General features: G+C 42.3%; 1 protein-coding gene across 2 annotated transcripts in view; it reads right to left on the reverse strand.

The window, feature by feature from the left end:
* PPP3CA (protein phosphatase 3 catalytic subunit alpha) overlaps positions 1-11,879 on the reverse strand; it is a 325,188-nt gene extending 313,309 nt beyond the window's left edge. For both annotated transcript variants that reach the window (XM_027825437.3, XM_027825438.3), the window contains exon 1: positions 11,763-11,879. In XM_027825437.3, coding sequence (XP_027681238.1) covers positions 11,763-11,820 — 58 coding nt within the window. In that variant the 5' untranslated portion in view covers positions 11,821-11,879. The remainder of the gene's footprint in view (positions 1-11,762) is intronic.
* Positions 11,880-12,406: the final 527 nt, after the last annotated feature.

Below are 12,406 nucleotides of genomic sequence, written 5' to 3' on the forward strand. Positions count from 1 at the left end.
GTGGGGGGGGGGGAAGGGGCCACATATATGGATGTATAAACAGAGGGTTTGTGAGTGACCCAGTATGGCCCACCACCTCTTCTGCTGAGACACTGTTTAACATCAAGACAGAAAACTGTAAGGGAAAAGTAAAGGTGTCCATAAGGACTCACCCTGGAACCTAGAATTTACTGCCCATGATCAACTCTTGCTGTTTCTAGAATAAAGTGCACCAGTACAGCTCACCTCTGCTCACCCACCCACCCACGCAGCAGTGCAGAGAACTGACAGACGCCACTCGCACACATGCACACCTTGAGAGAATTCCTAGTAGGAACAATCAAACTGAAAGGTTAAGAGAAGAAAAAGAGAGAAGTAGAGTCTCAAAAAGCTATAACTCAAGACCAGGAAATCTTTATGGGAACTGCATTCACATATATTTTATAGGGCTAAGAAAGCCACTGAAGACTGCAAAATCAGAGGGAGGACTAAAGAGATGGTATGAATGAGGACCCATACCTTAACAGTTTTGCAATATGTTTTATAATTAATACGCTTGAGCTGGATGTAGAATGGAAACACATCTCAGACTTTCCCATACATTTTAGAGATACCATGGGTTTGCAAGCAGGGGCATAATACACTCTCCCAAAATAAATAAAGCGCTCCTTATATCTGTAACGGAAAGAAGTAAAGGAAAAGAGGGTAGAAGATTCTGCAATCGTCAATCACCCACGGTGTGGCTGCTGGAATGTTCATGCTTTGAAATGCCCATTATTTTGGAAGGAAATCTAGCCCAGATAAATGGTCCTAAGACAGGAAATAAACTCAAAAGCTTTAAAATAAAAGCCAAATATGAAAGCCACATGCATAATTGCTAACTAAATAAACTGAAGGATGCTTTGTGGGAACCTGAAGGTCTATCTGCAATACCACAATGTATATTTGTCAGCACATGCTATTTTCATTATTCGGATCAGAAATTCAAAGTATGTTTCAATTTCATGGCAATACTGCATAGATGCGGTGGCATCAGAGTCAAGTATTTATGCAGCACTTGTTCCATCACCAATTTATGTTTTAAATAGTCAGAATGATTTCTTCAGTGAAGAGTACAGCCCACACCATCTGTAGATTATAGATTTTCATCTCACCTTGTGCGTAGCAGAACTCATGAAAGAAACCAAAATACAACATGCTTGTTCACAACAATTCAGCCAATTCAAGGCAAGTACTACTGTATTTTGATCTATACAAGTAATGAGCTGCTATAAACTGGCTAAGCTGCATCTCACAAAACGATGGATGGGGAAATTAATAAGTTATCATGTAGATTTTAAGACTGACATGTCATATTATCCCAATAATGGTTTGAACGATCAAATATTTTTTATTAATCCTGCACTTTTCATTTAGACAAGTCTATACTGCATCAGATTTTTTGTTCTATGCGCCTCAATATGCCCTTTTGTATTGTTCTGCCTCTTAAAATATGAGGGATATTGGGAAAAAGAGCTGCTACTTCCTAAAAAAAAATCCATCAATCCCTTAACATTCTTTTTACCATAATTCCTCCTCCCCACCCTCTTCGGCTGCTTTACAATATGTTCTTTACCAAGGATGTTTAGAAGTGCAAGAAGCAAGACTTGAAAAACCCACTGATCTGTGGTGATGAAGAAACTTTCCTGGGCGAATACCATCCATTTCAGCAGCATGTAAGCATCTCCTCCCCGTCCCCCTGCCAGCTAAAGTATATCCCTTTTTGTCGCCCAGGTGAACTTCCAAACATGAGCAGAGTGTAAGCCACGGCAGTGGGGTCTTCTGAAGTATGCAGACAGTCCGCTCCAGTGCCTAGGCTGTTGCTCAGCGCTTTTCCAAGTTGCAAAAACTGACAGGCACGCTGAGAGTTTTCAGAGCTGCCACTGAGCATCTTGCAAGCAACAATGAAACCACAAGAGTCAAGTCAACTTTGCTCTATTAGATCCTGGGAAAAGCTATGGGCACCAGCAGAGGTAGGCACCAGAGATAGTCATTAGGAGGGGAAGATGCAAAAGAAATCCAAAGCTGCAGGAGAAGATAGCAGCCATGCACACCCAAACCCTCACAGTAGTCAGGAGGCTCTGGGAGTAGGTGGATTTGTATGTGGGGGCTGGATAGAACACAGAAATAGCGGTCTTGTCGCTTGTAGCTGTTACCTGACGTTGAAGGCTTTAATGAGATTCGAGACCTATTAGCCAGAGGTAACAAGATAAACAGAACCCTGAAAAAGGTCCACAGACAAAACCTGGCAGGTGTTCCTCGGGTGACCAGATAGCAAGTGTAAAAAAAAAATCTGGATGGAGGTGGGGGGGGGGGGTAATAGGTGCCTATAAAAGAAAAAGCCCCCAAAATTGGACTGTCCCTATAAAATCAGGACATCTGGTCACCCTAGGTGTTCCCCATTTCACAGCGGGGGTGGGGGAGGGGCAGAAGAGAGGGCTTAGCTTCTCACCTGACCATCATCCCTGGATCTTCATCTAGTCCTCTGGCTATTAGGTGTCTGGCATTAGGTTCCAAGCCACACATATGAGTGGGTGCGTGGATGGGGGAGACTGACAATTAATACTTTACAGAACATACACGTGTGCCAAGCACTTCACAGAAGATACAACACATACCACATACCTGGGCCCTGCCCCAAGAAACCTACAATCTAATCATCCAGTTCTGAAGTATGTACAATTCCACCCCTAACTGTCCCCCAGGACCTCATCACCTATCCAACCCCCACCCCCTTCTCCCTGTCCCCTGCCTGCCCCAACCCCTATCCACACCCCTGACTGGCCCCCGGGACTTCCACACCCTATCCAACCCTCCCTGTTCCCCGTCTCCTGACCACCCGCTGAAAACCCCAGACCCATCCAACCCCCTCTGCTCCCTGACTGCTACCCTAGAACCCCCGCCCCATCCAACCCCCCCGCCCCGACTGCCCCCCCCAGAACCTCCGACCCATCCACCCCCCGCTCCCTGTCCCCTGACTGCCACCCCCCAGAACCCCTGACCCATCCAACCACCTCTGCTTCCTGTCCCTTGACTGCCGCCCCGGGACCTCCCCGCCCCCTTACCATGCTGGAGCCAGCCACGCCGCTGCGCTGCCCGGCAAGAGCAGTGGGCCAGAGCGCTGGTGGCGCGGCGTGCTCAGGCTGCGGGGAAGGGGCAAGGGGCTAGCCTCCCCGGCCGGAGCTCAGGGGCTGGGCAGTACAGTCCCACGGGCCGCCTGCGGCCCGCGGGTCATAGTTTGCCCACCTCTGGCTTAAAGGGAAGCACATGTAGAAGTATATACAAAACTGAAGAGCATACATGTCTATAGCGTTAGCAGGGAAGGAGAGAAGAGGGAAAGGAAAAGAACACAATGTAGGGACAGAAAGAACGAACAGGAGAGGGAAGAAGAGTGAAAAGCAAACTGAAAACAAAGGAAGCTGTGACTAAGTACAGCACACATCGGCTTTATTTTTTTAAATTGCAGGGGGCATTGCTGCACAAGTTCCTTCACCCTAGCTAGCAGGGGTAGTCCTTAGGCCAGGAAGCGTCAGGTAAATTTTTTTCAAGCTTTGGTAAAAGGCTTTGTACTGTATAGGAGTCTAATATTTCAGTTCCCAAAACCCACGTATGCTCAAGGCAGAATTGGCATCTTACCCGTTTAAAAAAAAAAAACCCACCTCACGTAAACTATCTAATAAATCAGAAACAGGATTTGTGTGTCTGTCTTTTGGAATTTTTGCCCCAGGGTCCACAGATAAATTGCGTTATTCCGAACTCCTCTTGGCACCCTGGTTAAATCTGAAATAAATAAGAGTCACGTTCTCTTCATACAGCAGGGTTGCTATGCCAACGTTAACATGCCTAACCTTGCCTATAAAAATAGATCTAGTCAGTTTCAAAATGCATGCAAATTACTGTGTCAAAGAGGTACCACCACAGTGGCAACTTTTTGGTGGAGGAGTAAGCAGAGAAAAAATGAGAAGAGCAGCAGTAAAGGTTTTTAGCAATTAGAAGTAATTTTCACGATCAAAGCATTCTTCTGCTCCCTGTTTCTCCACATACGATGTCCTACCTCTGCAGCACAGCAAGGGAAGAGAAAGAAAGTAAAAGAAACAGAGCTTTGTACTTTCCATTAATATATGTTTGATCCATAATCTGAACAGCCGGTTATTCAATGCAAGACAGATCATGTGAGTAACTTTACTCACATGCTTAATTATTTGCGGGGCTGGGGCCATACATTTTATCATGATTACATAATTGACTAACAGGCCATCGATGATCTTTTATGGGAGAAAGTGAGGGAGGTATTGACTCATCAGAAGGGGAAACGGTTGTTAAGTGTTCAACTTCGAGAACTGATGGGATGCATAGTAACATCTTAAATTCAACTCATGTAACCACATAAAAAGTGTTCATTCTCAGATTCTTTTATCTGAAGTCTCCTTGAAGTGGGTTTCTCTTTAGAAAGTTGTGGCTTCCTTTGGGGCACACTTTATAAGTTTTAAGAGCCTTCAATCATATTTGTATAAATATCCCTTAAAATACATTTTTAGAAATAAATAATGCAGAAAATGGGTCTCCGACACTTCTTCACAGGTACCAGAAGGAAATATAGCCCTTAACATGAGATGTTACTTCAATTTGCCTGAGCATTCTTGACAGAACTAGCATTGATATTTAAATGCAGTACCAAACCCAGATTTTAGTACTTTTGTACTTTTTAAAAATACAAGAAGTGAATACACAGAAACTTGTGACAAAAGGGCACTTTTTAATTTTAAAGCCACATTGGAGAATTGAAAAATAAAGCAGTTCAATGCAAACTGCCACCACTTACTTATTAATAATGGCTGAACTGAATTTTCAAACTGGTATTTCTAAAGGTTTTTGAACAATAGGGGCTTGCCTAAGCTTCTGAAACTTGTGGGAGCGACTGAAATACTGTGAACCCAAAGACACCCAGTGAAGGATAATCTCACTATTCATATGCTCTCGTTCTGTTGCATGGCACGTATTGGAGAACAAGACAGTAAAAGTGTCTACTTGCACCAAGAGAGAAGCATGCAACAAAAATAAATATGGCCTGATTTAGGGGTGGAGAAGAAGAAATAGAGAAGAAAGTTAGAAATAGCTGCTCTGTGCTATGCAGCATTCTCCAATGGAAAGTGGCAGAATAGGTTACAATTTGCTGCGTACATTAAGGTTAACAACACTAAGCATTAACTCCCTTTTCACAGTTCCTAACACCACTGATGGGAGCAAAAGCATGCACCCTCTGCGGTCTGAAACCAAGCACAGAATAGGAGAGAGCATGGGACAGCACAGAGCTATCAATTGCATAGAAAACTTTCTATCCATCGTTTGACCAAGACTTTCCCCAGAAAATCTTTGGCTTCGAGGCATTCACAAAGCCGCCTGACAGTTCTGCACCATCCATCAAAGACCTCTCCAGACAGCAAAGTTCTAATTAAGATCAGTTGTGTTTCCCTTCAGTGGGTTTGCACAAGAGAAGGTCTTAGATGGGAGATGTGAAAAGTTTATTTGATTAATTGATTTTATTTACAAAAATGATAGTATTCATGGCTGAACAAAGGTTAAGCAAATTAATGACTAGCTAAGTGAAACAACATTACTGCACAAATAAAATTCTAGAAGGATATGTGTTTTGATTAAACTTATTCAGATTACTGTTTCAATATTATTATAATAAAAATGAATACTAGTTGTATATATTATGTACACACAGTGCAGGTTCTACACATACTGGATCAGTCTGAAAAAACACACACACCAACCAGCATTCCACTGATGGAATTCACTGAGTTAATCCTGTTTTAGACCAGTGTGGGACCACAATCAGGCCAAATACATATAAGAACCGAAGTGAGCCAAGGTATTTTCTTTGACGAACTGTAGTGCAGGGACTATGCAATATGCAGTTGTCATTCTTTCCTCAACTGTAGTTTACATGGCCTGTTTTACTGAGTGAGGACAGATGGGTCAAGATTCTTTGTTCTTTTGAAGAATGCAATGGGATCTTTAATTTCCCACTAAAAAGTTACCAAAACAGAGGCACAGGGCATGTTTAATGTCTTATATGAAGTTTAAAGAATGGATCAAGAGCAGACAATCCCAAGTGACAGCAGTGGTACAGTTTTTCATACTGCTGAATGCTGATGGTCTCCTGCATCTCCTCCCTCCAAACCTGACCCCACACTTTCTGTCCAGAAAGTGCAATCCTTTATTACATGCAAGTGTACTATTATGACAATATTAAGGAGACATCATAAAAAGCATTCAGGATTAATGTCACATCAGCCACCAAGTGACTCCCTCCACACTCCTTGTTCGTGTGTCTACTGTTTCCTATTCAGGGAAAAGAAGCATTTTAAGTATCTAATCTCCCTTCGTTCAGGTCACTTAACAAGATTAATTCCTAATGTGTATTTGCTAATTCACCAGTTTTGAGCATCACTCCATTAACACCAAAGAAGCATCAAACAAGACATACATGAAGCAGCTGCAAAGGGTGGAAAGTCTTATTTTTAAAAGTTTAGTTGGTTTAAAAAAAACTGAAACAAAACCTAAAAAAATATCCTCGTGTCAGCTCTAGACAGCGAGAAACATCAGTGCTTGAAGACTTACATTTGCTTCATCAAAGGGGAACAGTTCTGCAATACACCTGGGAGGGTTCTGGATTCCCGTTTGAGGCACTGCCCTACAAAAAGCGCATACATTTTTCTAAGTACTGAGGTTTAGAGTTTCCACTGAGCCTTATCCTCTTGCTCATAGCAATAGGTACCAGTCACCACTACACACAAATATGAACCTAAAAATCAAGACTAGCCACAAAAAGTGTACTGATTTGATGAACACATGCTAGTGTAACTATACATGCTACTTTATTTGTTTGATATTTTATCCCTCAATACCTAAGAGATTATATTTAAATACAGAGAGTCCAGGCCAGACCAAAAAACAAACAAATCTATCCATATATTTTAGAAACACAAGCATTTCAGGAGACTGTAATGCAATGTAGAACATTCTGAAAAGACTGGTAATGTGATATAGAGCCTTTCCCTTCTAGGTCACTGGTTCAGATCTTGCCAAGTGATCAGAAGGTGTTGCCATCAGAAAACTGTTCTGTGACTTTTGTGGAGTGAGTTAGTACTCTCAGCCCAGCTTCCAGTGCCAGGTATCCCAAACTTGAAATCCAGTGCCAAACCTAGCACACTGACACCCCCACTGGCAAGTTTCAGAGGCTTCAAGTGGTAAACTAGTGTGGATAATTAGCCACATATTCTTCCCAAGGGGTGGGCTAGACGCTCATAAGGAGAGTGACATGGAGAAGCTTATCCTGTCAGCATCTGTGTCATACCTTTCTACGGGCACATGAAGGACTTCAGTCTACAGGGTTTTCAAGCCAGCACCTTTCATCAACACTGAGGTTTTAAGGGCCTCAATCCTGCAAACACTCAGGCTCGTGCACAGCTTTAGGCATATGTATAATCCCACTGAACTAATCATATGGGTGTTTGCAGAACAATACATTTTAAAATAGTATTATCACGTTAATTCCAACAATCTAAAGCTGACTTGTCTAGGTTACAGTTGCAAGAAGTTCTTAACCCTCTTTGCATCAGAATCATTAAGGAGAAAGAAGTAGAGTAACCATTGCTTGACTGAAGTATAATAGTATCCTTCAGACTGACATGCAGGATACTCTTTCCCTACCATTCCCAAGAATACACTTTTGTCAACTCTTACAAAAAAGTGAATTTGCTTTTGAAAATTTGCCATTTTAATACATGGGTTTGAAGTACTTCTTCATATTGCTCACTGTACAGTAATTTCGGACATGTGAGTATTAAGATTTCACTCAATAAGCTGTCAGGTGCCATTGTGAACAAATGACATAATGCAGGCAGGAGAAAGCCAAGATCTCACAGAGCATTCAGTAACACCTAACTGTACTGCGATAAAGACAGGACATTTTACTTTACGTTAAATCAATTTGATAGTCTAGAAGATTCCATGCGAGTGGCAGGGTATGAAATGCTTACTTGTACTTAAGTCATTTCTCATCTTTAAAGTCACTCTCTTTAGCAGTATCTTTAGGAAAAAAAAGAAAAAACCCCACCCAACAGGTGTCAGCAATATAGCAATCTGTTTAAAGCTGCTAGAATTCTCACCCCCTCAAACCCTCCACTAACTGTTATGTAGTAGTCCCTACCTAAGGTTCAGACAAAGCTTGGAGATCTTGATATAACAAGACATCTTCTGTCATGTGTTGACTAATTGTGATCTTTCAAAACTAAACTTATAACTCTGCAGTAGGTAAATTATCAGATCCTGACCGGTAAACCCACTGCTTCTTGTGCAGTCAGAAGAATTAATCAAATCTAAAGCCTACATACATGACCAAAAAATGTTTCTTCCCCAAATAAGGTTCCATTTTACTATTTATTTATGAATTTAAAAAAAAAAAAAACCCCTCTCAGTTTGCACTGGTTATATCTGAACATGGTCCAGAGGATTCAAATAATTATGCATTTTTCTTTGTTACAATTTAAGGCTCACTGATTATCTCCATGTGTGTTTTAATATTTGATTTTTATTAATTTTACCATTGCAAGGCTATTCAGCTTTTCCTCTCAAGAAGATATAGATAATGACCTATGAAAAAGAAACACTATAACTTTGACTAATGTAATACAGGACCTGGGATCCTACAGCACTAAATTAAGTTAAGAATCACATTTGTTTTGTTATTACAAGTGAAAAAAGCTACATTACTATCTTTCTTCATTTATGCTTCTAAAACAATAAAAAAGCAGTTCAGCGAATGCAATTTAAAATGAATATGATACAGTATAAAAGTACTCCTATTAAGAGTTCACTGTGCATTACTCACTCCAGGTTCTGCATTTAAGCATTTAACCGGATTTTGGTGTTTAATGAAAGAATGAATCCAGTTAAATGAATCCAAATATTAACTACAAAATGTTGACATATAACAACTATCAGGCCAGATGAATGAATAAATCTTCTAAGCATGATTTAGGTCAATTTCTGTTCCTTCCTTCAATTCCTCTTAATGAATACTTCATAAAAGAAATAAAATCTTAAATGTTTGGTGGACTGAATGCTCACAAAATCTACAAAAAAAAAAAAAAAAAGGTAAGAAATCCCAACTATATGTGCTATCAAGGTATCTTGGAAATAGTGTTTCTGGGAAGTTTGGAGCCTATATACTTATTAACACAGAATGAAGTGTAACAATGTGAAGAGTGATTTAAGGTTAAGAGTCATAATGAGACTAAAACCTCACACCGTGTTAAAAAAAAAAAAAAAACACCACCACCCCAGACTTATTATAGTACCTTTAAAGACAACAGTAACGGAGTCTATTATTAAATGCAGGAGTAGCAATTTTATTTATCGGCATTCATAAAAGCAAAGATGATTTTATTTTATTTAAGTAAAAAGATCATAAGTCAAATCCTGCATCTGTTCTTACTCATAAAGAATATCCACTGAATTTAACTTTTCCCTGAGTAAAGTCCATAGAATTTGGTCCTACCTTTGCACATAGTCAAACACAAAATTTAAGAAGAAATCTTCATTCAACCCCCAATTACTAGTGTACTCCAGACATTATGCAAAATATTTGTAATGTATGAAACGTTTGTGATATCTATAATTGAAGGGTATCAGAAAAGTCTATAGTCATATATTACAAACTTTTAAATCCTTGCTCTTTCAGTGTGATGTCTCAGGACCATGATTCAATGTAATATTGCCTAACTCATGCAACAAATATTTCTTATTTCACAAGATAAAGGCAAACTCCATTTTTTAAAACTCTGTTACTATGGTGCATACAATCAAGTTTCTTTTTAAAAAAAAAAAACCAATAACTCTCGGATATGAAACAATCAGAAAAAAAAACAGAAAATTAAAATACAGAAAGATTTAAATGAGGTGAATCTCTCAATAAGATTTACGTTTGGTTTTGGTTGATGCTCAAGTAAACACATGAAATTGTGCACGCTACAGAGCCAATTTTTTCTCAGTTTCTTGGATTCTGGAAGCATTCACAGCCCATTTGGGGTCCGTATTTCACCAAAAAATCTGGAGATAAATACAGGTTTATAGCCTATGGTGGATACACTGTATTACACCTAAGTACATACACAGAAATACGCACATTTGCTGTAAGCATTGTACATATATTAAAATCACACACATTTGTTCCATACAGAAATAAACATTCTTTTATTGCTGTGCACTGTGTTTGTGTGGCTAATGACAACTCTCAGATGTGTTTTCACCCAACAAATGTCACCCAGCAAATGAGTGGCTCTGGAGCATTCAAGCTCATAGAACGTATATGTATGTTTTTACAATGGAGCGAAGTCACCGAGATTATACTCATTTGTGGGAAACACCCACACGCAGATATGTGCACACACATGCAAAGATACAAGGGCACACAGTATCTCTGTTGGATAACTTCACATTCAACCAGGCCAAACCATAAACAATAACCATGATGGGGGAAGTGGCTTGGATTGCCTTCTACTGTGCTTAATGTTCAGCACGTATTATGCAGCTAGTACATGCATTTTCATCTCCTAGAGAGGATGATCCTGGATAAATATTCCACATTCTTGAGTCACGTCCCCCTCCCTAAACGAAATTCATTTGGCTACTGGACTAGATGGCATCGCCCAGAGAAAAAAAAAAGAACTTCCCACTGCTGCTGCAAAGGCTCTTCCTCACCCCACCAACACTGGTGGTTAGGTGGATAGGCTCGGTGTGTACTGTGTATCCAGAGAGAGAGATCGGTGGATTCTCCTTCTCGAAGAGTGGAGAAATAGACCATCAAGGACCCCCGGCTCTTACACATTAAAGCAACGTCCCCGCCCGAATAGAGATCTCTGTGAATCAACCCCTGGCTCCAGGTGTCACCCCCATCAAGCAGCACGTTTGAGAGAGGGAAGGGAGAGGACATATGTCAGCGACGCGAGGGAGGAGTGGGGCGGGTGAGGAAGGAGAGCCCCAGCTGTCAGGATCGGGGGATTTACGGGCATTTTCATGCATGCGGGGAGCTGAAAGGCAGTGACAAGATCTGCCTACAGACAGCGGAGTCTGCGTGCGAACCCAGCCACCCAAAGGGGCTCGGATCAGGCGCGGGAGGGGGAAATGCCCGAAGAAGTAGCCAGAGGAGGGGAGGGAGCCAGGCTCTTGTGCTTTGGTCCCTCCCCTCCCTTCTGCCTCAGACACTCCAGCAACTAAGGAAGCTGGGGCTCCCCCTCTCTCTCGCGCGAGCCCTGTGCAATCACTGAAGGCAGAGAGGGGGAGGCAGGGGGGAGAAAATGCTGCAATGTAGCCCTAGGCAGAGAGATCTCCCGAGCAAACCCAAACGCCGAGTCAATAGTGCAATGATACCAATCAATCAAATTACCACCCCCAGACACAACCCTGACCAGCAGCCACCACTTCCTATATCTATCACAGCAGTTACTCCCTATTCACTCCCCAATCACCGCCTCCTCCACCCCCCTCCCAACACGTCTCGTCCATTTAGCAACTGCAGCCACAGTAAATAGGCAGACCCCGTTCCTTGGAGGGGGGAGAGACGTACAGGATCTTGGAGGACGGTGGTAGCCAAATTTTGAAAAAATGGAGGCGGGGCAGTGCAAGCAGACAGCTGGCTGTGTGTGTCCGTCTGTGCACGGCACAGCACTTACCTTTCACCACCCTGTCCGTCGTTGATAACTTCGGATCAATTGCCTTATGCTCAGACATTTCCAGCAGCCGGGGGCAGGAGGGAAGGGCTCTCTCCCTCACACAGCGCAGACACAAGGCTGAGACGGCTGCTGCAGCAGCAAACGGCCAGTCAGTGTCTCTAGGTCCTTGGCTGTGGTTAAAGTTACGGCCCCTCTTGCCTGCTGCTTGCTTTGCTTTCCTTTCCTTTCCTTCTTCTCCTTCTCCTCCTCCTCCTTCTTCCTCCGCCGCCTCCTCCTCCTCCTCTACTTAATTATTTATCTCAATCACGCCACTCGCTTCCTTATTTATATTTTTTGCATAAATAACAGGCAAAAGCAGCCAGAAAAAAATAAGTTTAAAAAAATAATCAGGGTACAAATGCAGCAGCCCTGGGCTTCCTTCCCCCACAGCAGCAGAACGGCTGCTGCTCCAGCTCCTCCGGCTGCTGCACTGGATCTGGATACGTCTCTTCCCCCTCCTCTCTCCTTCCACTCACACAGACACAGCCACTGAGCTGCACACGGTCCAAGGCGCAACCTACCCTCACCGCCTAGCCTTACACCCGCATCTCCCTCCCAGCTCCTTCTCCCTCGCAGCCATTGGCTCAGGCCGGGCTGCCAATCAC

The sequence above is a fragment of the Chelonia mydas genome, chromosome 4 (assembly GCF_015237465.2).
Source record: "Chelonia mydas isolate rCheMyd1 chromosome 4, rCheMyd1.pri.v2, whole genome shotgun sequence".
NCBI classification, from domain to species: domain Eukaryota; kingdom Metazoa; phylum Chordata; order Testudines; family Cheloniidae; genus Chelonia; species Chelonia mydas.